The sequence below is a fragment of the Coregonus lavaretus genome, assembly GCF_964263955.1.
Source record: "Coregonus lavaretus genome assembly, chromosome: 33".
Classification (NCBI taxonomy): Eukaryota; Metazoa; Chordata; class Actinopteri; order Salmoniformes; family Salmonidae; genus Coregonus; species Coregonus lavaretus.
This window is the reverse complement of record NC_140020.1, coordinates 18,379,668-18,399,797: the sequence shown is the minus strand read 5'-3', so window position 1 is coordinate 18,399,797 and position 20,130 is coordinate 18,379,668. Positions and strand designations below refer to the sequence as shown.

At 43.4% G+C, this 20,130-nt stretch overlaps 1 protein-coding gene and 1 pseudogene across 5 annotated transcripts in view; both read left to right on the top strand.

Annotated features, from left to right (window-relative positions):
• LOC311108629 (dnaJ homolog subfamily C member 5-like) overlaps positions 1-7,877 on the top strand; it is a 23,602-nt gene extending 15,725 nt beyond the window's left edge. Inside the window, exons 5-6 of one of the 4 annotated variants that reach the window (XM_084151308.1) lie at positions 951-1,210; positions 5,197-5,279. In XM_084151308.1, the coding sequence (XP_084007434.1) occupies positions 951-1,207 (257 nt within the window). In that variant the 3' untranslated portion in view covers positions 1,208-1,210; positions 5,197-5,279. Of the gene's footprint in view, positions 1-950; positions 3,002-5,196 lie in introns of those variants that run through there. The other 3 variants (XM_084151309.1, XM_084151310.1, XM_084151307.1) reach the window with 3 other exon arrangements.
• Positions 5,343-20,130, top strand: LOC311108169 (tripartite motif-containing protein 54-like; annotated as a pseudogene). The gene is made up of 5 exons: positions 5,343-5,421; positions 12,517-12,691; positions 14,284-14,461; positions 16,347-16,442; positions 19,814-20,130. The product of its transcript is annotated as a tripartite motif-containing protein 54-like (transcript).

Here is a 20,130-nt window from a genome sequence, read left to right as displayed (position 1 = left end):
TCGTATCATAGAGGAGGATACTATCCGAGTTATAGCCCTAGCTCTGACATGTATTTAAATATTTTTGAAATTATAATCATTACTCTCCTCAGTAAATTAGATGATAATGTTTTATCAGCTAGTGCAGAAATGTGCTTTGTATCACAATGCTCCTTTACCACAAGGATACAAAACAGGTAATATAATGTTGTTGTTTGGTGTTTCTGCATGTGTCAGAACAGTGTGCAATAACATGTCAACATTAACAGTTAGAAATGTCAACAGTGTTTCTTTTGTTCCAACATTTCAAACCCAACAAGAAGCTCTTTGTTTTACCCTCTCCCATCAGTGGTCCCCAGTGCAGGTCAGAACAGGCCAGGACAGGGGCTGAGACAGAGGCGAGATGAGGAAGTTAAATGCAATCCTGTCAGATTTCAGAGGATGCTCTCTGCCTCAGCCTTCTGTGACGTGCCCTTAACTGGTTGGTCTGAGGACATGACTCACAGCTCCTTGACTCATGTTGCCTCTCTACACAGCAGATCACTCAATAGCAAACAGTCCCAAGGACTAGACTCCTAATTGCCTTGTTTTTTGTTCTGAGGATTGACCATGGTGACCCCGTAGTCACGACCCTTAGCCCAAATTACTTTCACACCATTTGGACTTACAGTATAAGGCATTATAAGCAAAATGATGATGCAATTTGTTTTGCTATTGGTTTCAGAGATATTCACATGTTCAGGCGAATACCTAGATTATATGAATAATCTCGTCACTGTATCGCACAAAAACAGGAACTGCGCTTCATTTACAGTAACTGAAAACGAAACCAAACATGACAAGCTAACGGCCCCAAGGCGGTATGGGTATGGGGATAACATATCAGTATATTCTGGCCCAATGAGCAAGCCTGGTTTTTCTCATTCTGACAGAGAGGTGTTTCTGTATGTTTGTGTGTTTTGATCCATCAGGTGACACTGTAATCATTGTGCAGCCCATACCTGTAGCCGTACCTATAGCTGTATCGAGTCCTGTGGCTGAGAGCATCAGCCTAGGCCCTGCCATCAGCCTAGGCCCTGCCATCAGCCTAGGCCCTGCCATCAGCCTAGGCCCTGCCAACAGCCTAGGCCCTGCCAACAGCCGAGGCCCTTCCAATCCAGTGGTTGACAACCAGACCAGTCCAGTGGCTGCTGAGAACCCAGGCGAAACGTTGCCGGAGTCTAAATGACTCGTAAGCCCCCGTCTCCCTGATGTACTTGCTGTACTCAACCCAGCTGCATCGTGTCCATCTGTCACGCTTCCTGTGCACGTTGCCACGCCCCAGACCAACCCGTTTCACCAGACTGTATTTGCTCATAGTGACACATGGTGCCTTTTGTACTATGTTCAGCTGTTTGTTTGTTTGACTGGCTCACTAACCATCCATTCTGTTTGCCTGTCAGTGTTGTGTTGCAAGATGTCATGGCTGTTGCTTCAAAATGTTTTGAGCATGGCTGCATGTATGAGCTTGCCTTGTATATAATGTAGTGGACCTAATTTTGCCATGGATAGAGCTACTCAATAACAATAATTTAAGTTAATTGATTGCTAAGTATTTTGGCAGTGTTTGGTCCATCGTGAATATATCTGTAGTAACTATTTGCTGCCTTGTTGATAAAGTGGATGTAATCTCTTTGTTAATTAGGCATGGTTTATGGTCATTAAGCTATAGCCTAATCAATGCCAAGTATCCCATGACCTTACCAACAAGACCACAGAGACGCTTATGCCGGGTGTACACTACACTACTTTCGAAATGTTAACATCGCTGAGCCTCTCACTTTAAACGATCGTCTTTCCTGTAGTTTCTCGTCTTGCCAACGGGGTGTTGCGCACACTAAACGATCTGGCACAGACGGGGGTCACACACTACAAGAGTCTTCACTTGGTCGTGAGGATTCTCGATACCATAACACTGTCTCGCGAAAACAATGATGTGATTCGATTGTTAACGTAGCTAGAATGAGCTGTGGCTCAAAGCAGCCCCATAAACGTTTTCAGTCAGACATTGACACATGACATACAGAGTTGAAATTTCTATTGCTTGTGAACTTCAGAGCTGTAACGAGTTGACGTTTGGTTTAAGTAAATGTATGTAAATGTTTAAGGCTCCTGCTCGAAAGAGTCTACACATGGGTGATGCGAAACAACGTCATCTCACTGTCTTCTTTGGCGAGCGCTCATCGGCTATTGCTGATCACCGTTCTCAAAACTTGTCGTTGCACATTTCACACTACAAAAGCATTGCAGATTTTGTGCCAATAAAATCAAACCTGTTTGAAAATATCGGGATGTCTGGGGCTGCTCAAAGACGGAATCGGTAGCCCTCAGATTGCGTCTCCTGCTCACATTAAATGAGCGTCGGTGACGGCCGCGTGCCCTGAGTAGGCAACAACATGGGGATTTTGTCTCCGATCTCAAAAACTGGGACAGCTAAATCGGCGCCAAAATTGTGTTGTGTACTCCTGGCTTTAGGCATTTTAACTGGATGTAACAAGTGAGCTTCACAAGACAAAACAGGGCCCCACAGCAGCCAAGTACTCACTCAACCCACAAGACATTAGCTGCCTTCAATAAACAGTAGCCGTCTATTTAGATTAAAAACATCAATACAATGTCAGGCTGGTTAGTTGAAAACCTAGCCTGTGGGTATGTTGAGGACAGAGAGCAATGTGCTAAAAGCACAGTCCCTGTTTGTCATAAGCTAACACAACCCTTTGATCCCCCTGGGGCCTTACGAAGAGGTACAGTGCCTTTAGAAAGTGTTTATACCCCTTTACATTTACATTTACGTCATTTAGCAGATGCTCTTATCCAGAGCGACTTACAAATTGGCCTTTCCCACATTTCCTTCTGTTACAGCCTGAATTAAAAATGGATTAATTTGAGATTTTGTCACGGATCTAGACACAATACCCAATAATGTCTGGAATTTAGGTTTTAGATTTTTTAAAACAAATTAATAAAAACTGAAAAACTGAAATGTCTTGAGTCAATAAATATTCAACCCCTTTGTTATGGCAAGCCTAAATAAGTACAGGAGTAAAGATGTGCTTAACAAGTCACATAATAAGTTGCATGGACTCACTCTGTGTGCAATAATAGTGGTTAACATGATTGATTTATGACTACCCCATCTCTGTACAACACACATACAATTATCTGTAAGGTCCCACAGTAAATTTCAAGCACAGATTCAACCACAAAGATCAGGGAGGTTTTCCAATGCCTCGCAAAGAAGGGCACCCACCTATTGGTAGATGGGTGAAAATAAATTTAAAAAGCAGACACTGAATATCCCTTTGAGCATGGTGAAGTTATCAATTACGCTTTGGATGGTGTATCAATACACCCAGTCACTACAAAGAAACAGGCATATTTCCTAACTCGGTTGCCAGAGAGGAAGGAAACTGCTCAGGGATTTCACCATGAGGCCAATGGTGATTTTAAAATAGTTTGAGTTTAATGGCCGTGATAGGAGAACTGAGGATGGATCAACAACGTTGTAGTTACTCAACAATACAAACCTGACAGAGTGAAAGGAATGAAGCCTGTAAAGAATAAAAAATATTCAAAAACTTGCATCCTGTTTGCAAGAAGCTTTAGAAACTTTGAGTAAGAGTGTTTTCCATGAAAGACAGAGCATCATAGTCAGATCCTAGATAGTCTGCAATATACTAATTCTCGAATATTCCATGATACCCACAGGATATTAGGATGTCTTTTGAAAGTTTGTTTCTGGGGACTTGTTCTAATATCACGTGGCAGTGGTAGGGACAGGTGTGTGTGTGTCGTGCAGTGGGAGACCAATACCCCTAAGATGGGCCACCGCTGTCCTGTCACATCCAGCCATATGTGTTTGTCATCTCACCTCACACCTACTTCCTCTGCACCATCCTCTCTCTGTTGGTGGTCTGTTTGTTCAACACAATGATTGCTCTTGACATGTCAGTCTATGATTCTCTATTTAGCATTACCAAAGTGATAGCTTGAAGCTTCAAGAGACTATATAATGATGTTGGGATAGTACTATATTATTACTATCATTTCATTATATTGTAATCTGATATAGTAGGGGTAGTAGCCTAACTCTAATAGTAGAAGTGCTTTCTAAGCAGTGCTCTGTGCTCTCCCTCTATGCTGCGTATGGATGATGTCCTCTATAAGGAAAGTGACAGTGTGGATGAGCATCGCCAGGGGAGGGCAGGTAGGTTCATGGTACACACTTGGTCATGTTCAGTAGGGCATACCATAGCAAAACGTTTTGCGACAGAAAACAAAAATCTGTGTCCTTACTGGACACGCTCAGGTAGCACGTCCTTGTTTCAAAACGTTTTCCACCTACTGAACATGACTTTCGTGGAGCTTTCAACACAGGACAGGTTACACCTGAGAACAGTTAAACAAGGGCCCAACTTTAGGTCATGCCTCTTACTAATAATACATTCCCTTGTGAATTGCTTCTAGTTGAGACAACAGGCTTTTACTTGCTGGATTTTTTTGGTGAAGTTTTTATTTAAAATGTTCACTAGCCTAATACATGACAAAATAAGTGAAAAGGCCACTTCTTTTTTGATAACAGGATTTATTGCAGCAAAGCTAGATGAGAGTTGGAAGCTTCCTGTCAACAGGGTTTACAGAGCTGTTGTGTAGACTGTCATGCTTCCAGCTAGTAAATACCCTGTGTGTACCTGGTAGCCAGACTTTGCCCTTGTAGCCTCAGCCTGAGAGGAAGTTTTACTGTAGTCACATACCTTTGGCTTGTACTGTGTGCATGAACCTCAACCTGGACAGATGTTCCTATTTGGTTGTTTCCCTTTGTCTTCCTCATTGACATCAGGTCATCATTAGCCTATATCTACAGAACCCTGATATGTTATTTGATGTTTACAAAGTCATTGCCAATGACGTATGATATGCATTGTGATCATTGTTACCTGTCTGTACATGCCTGTTAGTTCTTCATTTGACTTCAGAATTTGACCTTTTAGTATCATACAAACCATAGAGAATGCAGAAGCTACATTATTTCATAGAGCATATAGCCTATATGTAGGCTAGTCCTTTACCTACTCAGCATGGAGTGGGACACATAGCTAACATATTCACTGTCCTTTTCTCTATTGAGGGTTAATATTTTCCCCAGTGAGTCTGACCAAGTTCAATGTTTTCCTGCAGGTCCACGTGCCCCTATCGTGATCCAGCCACATTCCATCGCCATCGAGGTTCCAGAGACCTCCCAGCCTGCAGCCAGCCAGCCCACCTCCAAGCCCCAGCAGTGACCCTTCCCTCTCAGTCCTATCTACCCGCTGGAGCCCTCCTCTATGGCGGGCACGGCCAGGCCCCTGAAGTCCCCACACTGGAGCCCCCAGCAGCCAGCCAGGCCAGACGTCACCAGTGCCAGTCAACCAGCCAGCCAGTCAACCCCCCATACTGTGGTACAGGTCTAACTTAATGGACATGAGCGGCAGGCTGCAAAGAGACCAGGTCTCCTTATGACATGATATGTGTCTATCTATCCACCAAACTGAGGATTGGAACACACTCTGTCCTATCCCCCCTTCATTTTGTCCCTCCGTTTCTATCCTCCCTCGTCTATTTCCCCACCCCCCTTTCTCTCTCTTGTCTCTGTTAGAAAGCTGTGGGATTGGATACTCTTTTTAAGTTCAGTCTGAGTTTTAAATGGCCAGGGCCAAACATTCCACCTCCCGGAGACTAAAGCATGGATCAGAGGAAGTAAAGGCTCCCAAACAAATTGCATGTGCTTCGTTTTAACTGCATGCCCCCATTGTATAGCACTGGCAAATACATACCCCATGCATCCACACCCCTTTACTACAGCCACCACCCCACCTCTGCCAGCGATACCGCCAGCTGCAGGTGCACCTACAGTATGCCACACAACCAGGGGTCTCCCATCCACCGCCACCTGAAAGACACCCAAGAGTGGGGCTGACTACAGTAGACATTCAAGAACAGTGAAAATGTGGGGTGGATAAAACAAGGAACATTTGTTGATTGCTTAATTTAATAGCTAACTGTCACAATTATGTTAGACCAAAGCCAAACTAGATGCCACTCACTCCATGTGTTCCAACAGTCGGCTCCCAAAGAGACGTTTCTCCTCATGTCACTAGAGCCAACCTGAGAGGATTGTTTCGTTGAGGTGTATGTATGCATTTGGGTCTACTATGCAGTTTTGAAACCTGTGAAGTGGGTAATGATCATTTCCAATGGACTGTTGGGTAACATGGGTCCAGCCAACTGCTTACTGAAACCCACAGTCAGCACAATGCTCTCTGTATTGGGTGGAACTAACTACTAGCAACAGCTAGCTAACTGCAACCAAACTACTTATCAAATGTCTCCCATCTCAAATGGTGGTTTTGCTTTGCATTCTCCTCATAGTCTGATGTAACATGGAGATACAGGGGAGGGGGTATGTACTGTAGGGGTCTGTTTGACCCAGCCACTAAGACCATATCCTACATGACTACTGTGTTCTCTGTACTGCCTACAGAGAGATCCCATCACTGAAGATTTTAGACTTTTCATATGTTGATTTGACTTACTTTTAAGAAGTAACACACCAGGCTGTTTTCCATGGGGTTTTGGTGGACTGATTGCCATGTTTATTGTTTTCTGGGCTGAAGAGGCACATGACTACTAGTCTCAGTGATGAGATGATGCAATGTCCCACAGCAGGGTTAGGAACTGTACAGATCACCCAACCAGCAGTTTGTCTGTACTGAAGTACATCTCTCTTTATAACCCTGGGGGTGCAGAGTCAGGGGTTTCTCAATGTTGTGTAGTCAGAATAGTGAAAATAGTGAAGTGAATGAATGTCATATTGTCATTGAGAGTCAGTCAGTCCCAGGTGTGTGTGTGTGTGTGTGTGTGTGTGTGTGGAGCATTGTACGAAATCGTTACTGGTTTGTTCATGTAGTGCTGAGGTCAGTCGGCTAGTACATGGTGTTAACCACCTTATGTTTTGGCCGAAGAACAACCCTGAAGTTAGGCTAAACTAAAAGGATGTCATCAAATGATGTCAAGCAGCCATTTTATATTTTGTAGCTCTCTCCTGAGTGTTTACATAGACATGATCTATTAGCAGCTTCATTTTCTTACTGGAATTATAGCACCTTTTCTCACCTCTTCATTTCAGTAAGTTTATAGCCAAAACCCTCCTTAAATTTCAGTCTGTTGGTTGTGTGTTTTCACAAACCATAATAAACATAACAGTATCTACCCAGGGCTCAGAGAGGAGAAATACTTTATTTATTCTGGTGATCCTTATCTGCTGTAATAATAATCACAACCACATGTCACATGCAAATAACGTTGTTTGAGAATCCCTGTAAATGGGAAATGTTTTAACAATCAACCCCATTTTAAATGGTGTACATTGTCATTTATTTATTTATTTATTTATGTCAAACCGAAAGAGCTGTTTTAAAAAAACACGTTGACAGTTGGGAAGAGCGGACCCTAGACTAGCCAAAGTGGTCCTCCCAAGGGTCTGGGCAACTGGTTGACAGAGGAGCTAAGCTATGTCCTAACTGGCTAGGCCACCATAGCTCTGGTCTACAGTAGCAGGCAGGCAGACAGTGAGTATATATCCATCTGCTCTGAGTGTAGGGACAGGGTTGTCCCCATGTCATCACTCCCCTATAGGACATGGGACTATGGGGACTCGGCCACTGAAATGATTGATGATTGTAATTTTGTCAATGCTTTCATTATGTCATTCATTATTCACCATGATGTCTTCATGGACAAAAATTATCTGTAAATGTGTATTTATATATAATGAAATTGAAACAATTAAAAGAAGGGGGATTTGTACAATGTTTGTCTTCTATGTGCGTCATTGTCTGGTTATTGAGAACACAACACTGAGAATGGATAGTGTGATATCAAAGGAATGGCTCTCAGCTTTCCATGAACCAAACAAAGTATATCTGTTCACAGAAGAACGCTATGCTTTCTCTCTGTTCTCTCCGGCAAAAGAACACCACTCGTTGGTGAAGATATGATCTGCTGCCATGAGAAAAAGTACCAAACACACTATCTTCTTTATCAGGAATAGCTCAATTGTAGCCATTAGCCACAGTAGTGACACTAGCGACATTGTAAGCGGGTGTCTGCCTGTAGGCTACCCCAGTAAAAGAAAGGCAACAGGAGGTAGAGTAAAGTATAAATGGAGATTTGGCTGTGAGCGGTTACGGTACGGTGTGTGCTTGGCTTACACTGCATAAAGCCTCCATGTCCTATAAATGTCCCCTCAAGCTTATTAGCAGCTTAGCCCATAGAGATCAATAGAGTCATTATGGATATAACCTGTTTTAGCGTTGCCATTGAGGGCTTCCAGCATTTTAAAGTAGTCAACTGGGTGGGGATTCCTATGAGTTGGGAGCATAGAAAATGATAGAGGCCTCTAGTGGCCAAAAGGTTGTTTTAGCATGGGCAGCGCCATTGAGGGCTTCCACCATGCTTCCGCCATTTTAAAGTTGTCAAAGTAGTCAACTGGGTGGGGATTCCTATGGGTTGTAGCCTCAATGGTGCTGCCCATACTGTCACAGACGCTATAATGGCACAGATACAAAGATGAGTCCTCTATCTCTATGGCTCAGCCTTATCTCAGCAATGACCTCATCTGCTAAGTAACCAGGAAGTGGAGGGTTGAGCGTCATGGGCCACTGGTCAGATGGTCGGGGTCAGAGAAAGTATTTCCAGGTCGATTGGTTACTCAGCTGAGCCCTTTTCTTATGGGCTCACGTTAAAGCTTAGATCTTTTGAATATCCATCACTGATAATATTTTTTTCATATTACGCACATTGAGCAGGTTGAAGTTGAAGTAGAAAATATTCAGATGAACATAATTTATATGGGCCTGCTATTTCCTGGGGTATCTATTGATAATAACATACCGGTAGGACGCCATATAATTGCTGCCCATTGCTCAAGTAACGGTTTTGAGTAATTTACTAGTAGCACAACAATATATAGTATGGAGTGGAGTCGTGTTTGTTGTGATGCCAATAGCAGTGAGTGACTGCCTCCAGACTGGCCTGCGTTCAGCAGGCTTTAGATTGGTGTTGTGTTACTGACGTGGTGTTACATTCTTAGTGCCTCGTCATCGGCACCAGCTATCCCTCTCATGCCCAGTGTGAGAGAAAGATCACGTATTTACCTGATTTGTTTAATATTAATAGTTAACAATTAATATGCTTAACAATAGTAGAGACATTTCTTAACTACCAATGCTGTGCTTTTCATAAGGACGCTTCCCTCTAGCTCCCTGGAGCTGGTCTGGGTGTGTAGTCAAGGACATGGGATAGAGATAAACTTGAGGAACAGATAGACCTGTAGTGTTTCAATTTCTCATTGCTTCTGAGTAACCTGGTCACACGGTCAAGACAGAGAGCCTCAGAGTGACTACAGTTTTTCAGTTCATCCTGTCTTTTACTATCTTCCCAGGGCACAGATGTGTGGAGATATGGGCAGTAACGGATCTAACATTATCACTTGTTTGTGTGCTATGACCCGATACACATAGCCACAAGAAGAAAACAAGGTAGCTCCTGATCTGCCGGGGAGGGGTGGAACCAGCCATGACTAAGCATTTTTAGGTCCACTATATAAGACGTCAGCATTTCCTGTTTGTTGGGCTCTCACTCTATCCACTTGGTTGTGTGGGTATTGCGACCAGCTCCCTTATTAATAAGTTATTTTAATAAAGTTAATATCCTGATTGGTGGTTGACCTTGTCTCTCCTCATTATTGATTAAAATATCCACCACACCAGTAACTCAGGGGCCTCTAATACACCCCCACCCTACTGAATATTCCAGTGTGTGTGTATGTGCCTGCACGGGCCTGCCTGTCTGTCTCCCAATCAGTTTACTGCAGATGTAAAAATGGACAGAGGAATCTCTCCCTCCTCTCTTCTAACACCCCTGGTTTGTGCTGTGGGTCTGGGGTTAGGAATCCCATAGTCCAGAGTGGCATGCAATTTGGGCAGTAACCTGACCCATAACAAACAAAGGCTAAATATATTTATCTGGCAGGGAGGGTCTTTACGTTGGATGAGAGACAGGCAGAGAGATCGAGGGATAGAGTGATAGAGGGACAGAAAGATCTTTCTTCTTGAGAGTTTCATAGAGAGTCAGACCCTTCAGAGAACTTCACAGTGTCAGTTCCAGACCAGTGATTGAAATGAACTTTGTGCTGGGCTACAGTACATGTCTTATGGGGTGGCAGGTAGCTAGCAGTTAAAAGCGTTGGGCCAGTAACTGAAAGGTCGCTGGTTTAAATCCCTGAGCTGATTAAGTGAAAAATCTGTCAATGTGCCCTTGAGCAAGGCACTTAACCCTAATTGCTTATGTAAGTCACTCTGGATAAGAGCGTCTGTAAAATTAGTATTGTTGTTTAGCTTTAACTGCCCATGACACCCATAGTTACTTGTGAAAGGAAAAAATACACAGTGAGGTGTTATGGCTCTAAGGGGGATCACAGTGGTAGAGCAGAACATGTTCTCTATTTACAGTGCATTCGGAAAGTATTCAGACCCCTACCCTTTTTCCACATTTTGTTACGTTACAGCCTTATTCTAAAATGGATTAAATTATTGTTTTTCCTCATCAATATACACACAATACCCCATAATGACAAAGTGAAAACAGGTTTTTATAAATTTTTGCAAATGTATTAAAAATAAAAAACTGAAATACCTTATTTACATACAGTAAGTATTCAGACCCATTGCTATGAGAATTGAAATTGAGCACAGGTGCATCCTGTTTCCATTGATCATCCTTGAGATGTTTCTACAACTTGATTGAAGTCCACCTGTGATACATTCAATTGATTGGACATGATTTGGAAAGGCACACACCTGTCTATATAAGATCCCACAGTTGACAGTGCATGTCAGAGCAAAAACTAAGCCATTAGGTCGAAGGAATTGTCCGTAGAGCTCCGAGACAGGATTATGTCGAGGCACAGATCTGGGGAAGGGTACCAAAACATTTCTGCAGCATTGAAGGTCCCCAAGAACACAATGGCCTCCATCATTCTTAGATGGAAGAAGTTTGGAACTACCAAGACTCTTCCAAGAGCTGGTCGCCCGGCCAAACTGAGCAATCGGGGGAGAAGGGCCTTGGTGACCAAGAGGTGACCAAGAACCCGATGGTCACTCTGACAAAGCTCCAGCGTTCCTCTGTGGAGATGGGAGAACCTTCCAGAAGGACAACCATCACTGCCGCACTCCACCAATCAGGCCTTTATGGTAGTGGCCAGACGGAGGCACTCCTCAGTAAAAGGCACATGACAGCCCGCTTGGAGTTTGCCAAAAGGCACCTAAAGGACTCTCAGACCATGAGAAACAAGATTCTCTGGTCTGATGAAACCAAGATTGAACTCTTTGGCCTGAATGCCAAGCGCCACATTTGGATGAAACCTGGCACCATCCCTACGGTGAAGCATGGTGGTGGCAGCATCATGCTGTGGCAATGTTTTTCAGCAGCAGGGACTGGGAGACTAGTCAGGATCGAGGGAACGATGAACGGAGCAAAGTACAGAGAGATCCTTGATGAAAACCTGCTCCAGAGCGCTCAGGACCTCAGACTGGGGTGAAGGTTCACCTTCCAACAGGAAAACGACCCTAAGCACACAGCCAAGACAACGCAGGAGTGGCTTCGGGACTAGTCTCTTGCACTCAATTAAAAAATCGGCCTGCTGCTGAAAGTAATTGGGGTCCTGCATATATCTTTTGTCCTGTTGAACCCCTCAGTTGACTGTTCAAACTGGAGGAGCCATTCAGAAATGGGAGACTCCAACAGCTGCCTCAGTCCTGTAGGAGAGGATGTAACATGGTCTGCCTCTCAGGCCCAGGCCATTAGTGGGAAGTGGAAACAGTATTCAAATGGACTACTTATCACAGATCAAGACAGGATACATAAGATGTATTTATGGAAGTTATTCAACACAGTGTGAACCATTTATCCTTCCTCAATATTCATAGCAGTCTACAGTGTCAAGCCTTCATCACTTTAGGTTGAGGTCTTTGTCATAAAGTATCGACTGTAGAGGATAATCTCCGCTCACGTGCAAGTGGAGAGGCTTTGAGCAGTTTGTTGCTAGGCAACAATACAAACCAATATGTAGTGGTGGATGGATGAATCAGTGGCTCTGTAGATAAACTTTAGTTTCTGTGTGAAAGGTCCCTCACACTGACTGACTTGATCATTTGTTGTGGGTCCATCCTGGTTAAAGTGTCTAACAAGGTTAGTCTTCTTGATATCATATCACCTTTAGGACCTTTAAGAGGTATGTAACTCAGTGGTTGGGTCTGTACCCAGTGTTAAGCACTGCTCAGTGCAGAGTCATGTTTTGGTTTCCTCTTGAGTAGACAACATATCTGTGTCAAACAGCTGTTGTCCATATCCTCCCTTTACTCTTCAATACCCCCCCCCCCCTCCTCACCCCCCTCCCAGGCTGCCAACCCCTGTGGCAGTCTCGGGGGTCCAAGTCCATGTCCACAGGGGGTCGTTTCCGCTACCCGTTGTGTTGTCACGAGGCAGTGTTGGACTACCATGGTGTGTATGGCCTACAGAGGAACCTGCTAGTAGAGAACATCATAGACATCTACAGACAAGAAGAGTGCAGCAGGTCAGTGGTGTGTGCGTGTGTCTGGGTCTGTGAGGGGTACGTGACTGGCTTCTGTAAGCATCCACCAGAACCAGAATGCTCATATGTCAACATTATCCATACAGTGTTGCCATACAACACACACTTCTGCTGACCTCTGTTGACATAAGGACATGGCATGTCAACAAATGCCATGAGCACAAGTGTGTACTACTGCTACAACCATGAAATATTGTTTCCAGTTTCATCTCTCATGCAACAGGCCCTGCACAGTCAGTGGTGCAAAGACCTAGGCATCTGATTCTACTCTAATGGTGTCACTAGCGCTTCTGTGTGTGTTCATCAGCTGTGTCCTGTTAACATACCAGGAATATAGAAACCTCCGTCTCTGGCGGTGTCCTCCATATTGTTGCTATAACTAGCACACTTTATCCCTGCCTCGATGGAGCGGTAAACAGGAGAACCATGTGTCCTCTTGTGGCATTGATACAGATACAGACGTGTGTATCTGGGGGTTGGTTGTGAGTAACATAGATCTAGTGTCTATCTGGTATTATTCACTGATCAATATCAAGTGGTGCAAGGGTTAAATTGGGAATTTGGAGGTGGGGGAGCCCTATTTGGAGGGGTTAGGGTTAAGCCATGGTTGAACGTAAGGTTTAGGGTTATGCCAGGGTTAGGGTTTGTGTTAACTTTTATCCTACCTTCTATCCTACTACTCTTTGGACCGGTAAGGTGCTGGATCTCGGCTTCGTCTGGCTTTCTCTTTGACCCAAGGCTCAATTTAGCCACTGATGTGGTATGACAGAGGCAGTGGGAATCTGAACATTCTATTGCAGTAATGTCTGTTTACCCGTAGAGTGCAGTACTGTAATCCATTCTAGTAGTAAAAGCGCATTAGGGCTCTATTGAAAAGCCTTCTGTCTTGGTCTATTTGGTTGTTAACAAAGGGTGTAAAATGTAACATGCTATTTTGTTTCTTATATGAATTTTTATTCCATAGCTGAATGTGTAGTATGTTGTATATATTTTTTCAACGACAGAAATGGGCCCCATCTCTGAATACACATTCTCATTTTGTATAGAAGGCCGCTGGGTGGCAGTCTTTTCCAATGTTGATATCACTTAGAAACCTGTAGCAATATTACAGCTTTTTCATGCCCTGTCTTGACACAATAAAGATGAAAGATTATATAATTACATCAAGGGAAGTACTTCTGGTCTGTAACACAGATTTGAGCTATATGAACAATCTATCTAGTTTCACTCAACATTATATTCCTCAATGCCTTTTATCAAATGTGTAAATTGTTCTTTATCTATGTGTAGGCTATTCCTCTAGAGAATAGGAATGGTCAATAGTAGTACATTTCATATGAGGTAAACTGTTGGTGAAATCCCCTAATTCCCCTAATTCCTTCTTGATTATCTGAAGCCTTGAGAGTTGTTTCCATTTCCTGTGCCATTGACAGAAGAGCCAAATAAGGTGTGTGTGCATATGTACATTGATGTGTCTGCACGCATGTATGCATGTGTACTGGATGTGTGTGTGTGTTTGTCTGATTGTGTGTGTGTGTCTAACAAGCTGTCCCTTTACTTCTGTGTCCCTGCAGGCCCCTGAACCCCACCAAGGTGAAGCAGCAGCAGCTGATGTGTCAGGAGCATGACGAGGAGATGGTCAACATCTACTGCCTGAGCTGTGAGACGCCCACCTGCTCCATGTGTAAAGGGTTTGGCCAGCACAAGGACTGTGAGGTGGCCCCTCTGCAGAACGTCGACAAGAGACAGAAGGTAATGGAGCACCCTGAGTCAGGGCCAAGGGTCTGATTGTGATGTCACTCAATATCTCTATAGCTGTCTGTCTTCCTGTCTGGTAGTCTGTCTGCCTGTCTGTCTGTTAGATCGTCCTTACACTGAAAAGTAATGATCCAATATAACAGCTTACTTATAGTCGCTGTCTGTATTCATAATGTCCACCAGAGAGAGATGTGAATGTTATTTAAAGTGTAGAGCCAGTGTGTGTATGTGATCTGCCTTATTTAAAGAGTGAGTGTGTATGTGTGTGGTTTTTCTATGAGTGCTAAGTGTAGTGACAGCAGACAGATGTGTTGAGTCATGGCTGCCCTGCGGGGTTTAATCTCACCGCACACGCACGCACGCACGCACGCACGCACACACACACGGCCCTGTCAACCTGGTGGTACGACTACAGCTAAGATTGTGTGTATATATATGGAACTGAAAAGGGTTCTACCTGCAACCAAAAATATACTGAACAAAAAGATAATGCAACAAGTGTTGGTCCCATGTTTCATGTGCTGAAATAAAAGATCTAAAAAAAAAATCCACACACAAAGAGCTTATTTCTCTCACATTTTGTGCACAAATTTGTTTACATCCCTGTTATTGAGCATTTCTCCTTTCCCAAGATAATCCAACCACTTGACAGGTGTGGCATATCAAGAAGCTGATTAAATGGCATGATCATTACACAAGTGGACCTTGTGCTGGGGACAATAAAAGGCCACTCTAAAATGTGCAGTTATGTCACAACGCAATGCCACAGATGTCTCAAGTTTTGAGGGAGCATGCAATTGTCATGCTGACGGCAGGAGTGTCCACCAGAGCTGTTGCCAGATAATTAAATGTTAATTTCTCTATCATAAGCCACCTCAAGAAGCTGATTAAATTGCATCATCATTACACAAGTGGACCTTGTGCTGGGGACAATAAAAGGCCACTCTAAAATGTGCAGTTATGTCACAACGCAATGCCACAGATGTCTCAAGTTTTGAGGGAGCATGCAATTGTCATGCTGACGTCAGGAGTGTCCACCAGAGCTGTTGCCAGATAATTGAATGTTAATTTCTCTATCATAAGCCACCTAAAACGTTGTTTTAGAGAATTTGGCAGTATGTGCAACCAGCCTAACAACCGCAGACCACGTCTAACCACGCCAGCCCAGGAGCTCCACATCCGGCTTCTTGACCTGCGGGATTGTCTTGAGCCTAATTAATTAATTTCAATTAACTGATTTCCTGAACTCAGTAAAATTGTTGAAATTGTTGCATGTTCCGTTTATATTTTTGTTCAGTATAGTTATTCAAAGGGTTATCCTATGGGAACAGCCGAAGAACCCTTTTAGGTTCTTGATAGCACCTTTTTTTTCTAAGAATGTAGCTTTCCCCTACAGCATCCAAGTGAACAGTGACTAATATCAAAGTGAAGGTCAGTTGTTAAGGATGGACAATGTGTCCGGCTGTTGAGTAATACTGAAGGGGAAGCCACCCACACAAACATGATACATACACGTTACATATTTACTGTATCTACTTTCATAAGCTAAAAGCAGTGTGTTTGAATGGACTATAACATCAGACATGGTATTGAGCAGGTGGCTTTGGTGACATTGTGCCTCGCACTCATTGCTCACTCTCTCACTATGAATCATTCATTACAAATGCAGATGAGGAAAGTTTAGGAGCAGCTTCAGCTAATGTTTTATGCATTGTTTAAAAACAACACTTTGAAGATTTAAATATTGAATCAATCATCACAATTGTGTGAACTACTACCTAATGTGTCAGTTGAGGGTTGGAATAAAAGCCTTCATATCCTGTAGTCCTCCAGGACTATCACTTGGTGAGTACAGACATTGACCCATCATGCTATGTTGACAGAGCTGAGTGACGGCATCGCCATCTTGGTGGCGGGGAACGACCGTATCCAGGCCCTCCTCTCTCAGATGGAGGAGACCTGCAGGTCCATCCAGGTGAGAATGTCCCCCACTACAACCACTCACACCTCTCACTGCACAGTCACACACATCACTGTGAACAACCTGTTGTATTGTAATAACTATCATCAATAAGTATTAATACATTATTTATAAACTATTAATATATATATATATATATATATATATACACAGTGGGGAAAACAAGTATTTAGTCAGCCACCAATTGTGTAAGTTCTCCCACTTAAAAAGATGAGCGAGGCCTGTAATTTTCATCATAGGTACACGTCAACTATAACAGACAAAATGAGGAAAAAAAATCCAGAAAATCACATTGTAGGATTTTTAATGAATTTATTTGCAAATTATGGTGGAAAATAAGTATTTGGTCACCTACAAACAGGCAAGATTTCTGGCTCTCACAGACCTGTAACTTCTTCTTTAAGAGGCTCCTCTGTCCTCCACTCGTTACCTGTATTAATGGCACCTGTTTGAACTTGTTATCAGTATAAAAGACACCTGTCCACAACCTCAAACAGTCACACTCCAAACTCCACTATGGCCAAGACCAAAGAGCTGTCAAAGGACACCAGAAACAAAATTGTAGACCTGCACCAGGCTGGGAAGACTGAATCTGCAATAGGTAAGCAGCTTGGTTTGAAGAAATCAACTGTGGGAGCAATTATTAGGAAATGGAAGACATACAAGACCACTGATAATCTCCCTCGATCTGGGGCTCCACGCAAGATCTCACCCCGTGGGGTCAAAATGATCACAAGAACGGTGAGCAAAAATCCCAGAACCACACGGGGGGACCTAGTGAATGACCTGCAGAGAGCTGGGACCAAAGTAACAAAGCCTACCATCAGTAACACACTACGCCGCCAGGGACTCAAATCCTGCAGTGCAAGACGTGTTCCCCTGCTTAAGCCAGTACATGTCCAGGCCCGTCTGAAGTTTGCTAGAGTGCATTTGGATGATCCAGAAGAGGATTGGGAGAATGTCATATGGTCAGATGAAACCAAAATATAACTTTTTGGTAAAAACTCAACTCGTCGTGTTTGGAGGACAAAGAATGCTGAGTTGCATCCAAAGAACACCATACCTACTGTGAAGCATGGGGGTGGAAACATCATGCTTTGGGGCTGTTTTTCTGCAAAGGGACCAGGACAACTGATCCGTGTAAAGGAAAGAATGAATGGGGCCATGTATCATGAGATTTTGAGTGAAAACCTCCTTCCATCAGCAAGGGCATTGAAGATGAAACGTGGCTGGGTCTTTCAGCGTGACAATGATCCCAAACACACCGCCCGGGCAACGATGGAGTGGCTTCGTAAGAAGCATTTCAAGGTCCTGGAGTGGCCTAGCCAGTCTCCAGATCTCAACCCCATAGAAAATCTTTGGAGGGAATTGAAAGTCCGTGTTGCCCAGCGACAGCCCCAAAACATCACTGCTCTAGAGGAGATCTGCATGGAGGAATGGGCCAAAATACCAGCAACAGTGTGTGAAAACCTTGTGAAGACTTACAGAAAACGTTTGACCTGTGTCATTTCCAACAAAGGGTATATAACAAAGTATTGAGAAACTTTTGTTATTGACCAAATACTTATTTTCCACCATAATTTGCAAATAAATTCATTAAAAATCCTACAATGTGATTTTCTGGAAAACATTTTCTCAATTTGTCTGTCATAGTTGACGTGTACCTATGATGAAAATTACAGGCCTCTCTCATCTTTTTAAGTGGGAGAACTTGCACAATTGGTGGCTGACTAAATACTTTTTTTCCCCACTGTATATATATATATACAGTACCAGTCAAAAGTTTGGACACACCTACTCATTCAAGGGTTTTTCTTTATTTTTACTATTTTCTACATTGTAGAACAATAGTGAAGACATCAAAACTAACACATATGGAATCATGTAGTAACCAAAAAAGTGTTAAACAAATCAAACTATATTTTCTATTTTAGATTCTTCAAAGTAGCCACCCTTTGCCTTGATGACAGCTTTGCACACTCTTGGCATTCTCTCAACCAGCTTCACCTGGAATGCTTTTCCAACAGTCTTGAAGGAGTTCCCACATATGCTGAGCACTTGGCTGCTTTTCCTTCACTCTGCGGTCCAACTCATCCCAAACCATCTCAATTGGGTTGAGGTCGGGTGATTGTGAAGGCCAGGTCATCTGATGCAGCACTCCATCACTCTCCTTCTCGGTCAGATAGCCCTTACACAGCCTGGAGGTGTGTCGGGTCATTGTCCTGTTGAAAAACAAATGATAGTCCCACTAAGCCCAAACCAGATGGGATGGCATATTGCTGCAGAATGCTGTGGTAGCCATGCTGGTTAAGTGTGCCTTGAATTCTAAATAAATCACCGACAGTGTCACCAGCAAAGCACACCCACACCATCACACCTCCTCCACCATGCTTCACGGTGGGAACCACACATGTGGAGATCATCCGTTCACCTACTCTGCATCTCACAAAGACATGGCGGTTGGAACCAAAACTCTCAAATTTGGACTTATCAGACCAAAGGACAGATTTCCACTGGTCTAATGTCCATTGCTTGTGTTTCTTGGCCGAAGCAAGTCTCTTCTTCTTATTGGTGTCCTTTAGTAGTGGTTTCTTTGCAGCATTTTGACCATGAAGGCCTGATTCATGCAGTCTCCTCTGAACAGTTGATGTTGAGATGTGTCTGTTACTTGAACTCTGTGAAGCATTTATTTGGGCTGCAATTTCTGAGGCTGGTAACTCTAATGAACTTATCCTCTGCAGCAGAGGTAACTCTGGGTCTTCCTTTCCTGTGGCGGTCCTCATGAGAGCCAGTTTCATCATAGCGCTTGATGGTTCTTGCGACTGAGATTTTCCGGATTGACTGACCTTCATGTCTTAAAGTAATGATGGCCTGTTGTTTCTCTTTGCCTATTTGAGCTGTTCTTGCCATAATATGGACTTGGTCTTTTACCAAATAGGGCTATCTTCTGTATACCAACTCTACCTTGTCATAACACAACTGATTGGCTCAAATGCATTAAGTTAAATTAACTTTTAACAAGGCACACCTGTTAATTGGAATGCATTCCAGGTGACTACCTCATGAAGCTGGTTGAGAGAATGCCAAGAGTGTGCAAAGTGTGGCTACTTTGAAGAATCTAAAATCTAAAATATATTTGGATTTGTTTTTATCACTTTTTTGGTTACTACATGATTCCATATGTGTTATTTCATGGTTTTGATGTCTTCACTATTATTCTACAATGTAGAAAATAGTAAAAATAAAGAAAAACCCTTGAATGAGCAGGTGTGTCCAACCTTTTGACTGGTATTGTATACTAAACATTTATAAGGGCTTTTCATGAAAGTTATTATTAGGTGTTACCAATGGGTGTCTGTGTGCAGCAGAACGGGCGTCGTCAGAAGCAGAGTCTGTGTGGTAAGTTTGACGGGCTGTATGCCATCCTGGAGGAGAGGAAGAAGGAGTTGGTGGGGATGATCAGCAGGATGACAAGCTGGACTACATCCGCTCCCTCATCCGTCGCCACGACTACCTGGAGGGCACCGTCAAGCTGGTGGAGACAGCCATCCAGTCCATGGAGGAACCAGAGATGGCCGTGTTCCTACAAGTAGGCACTATGGATGGAACACTAGCACTGAACCTGGGTGCACTGTCTGGCCTCAGTAACTGGACCTGGGGTGTGTACCGGTATGTCATGTAA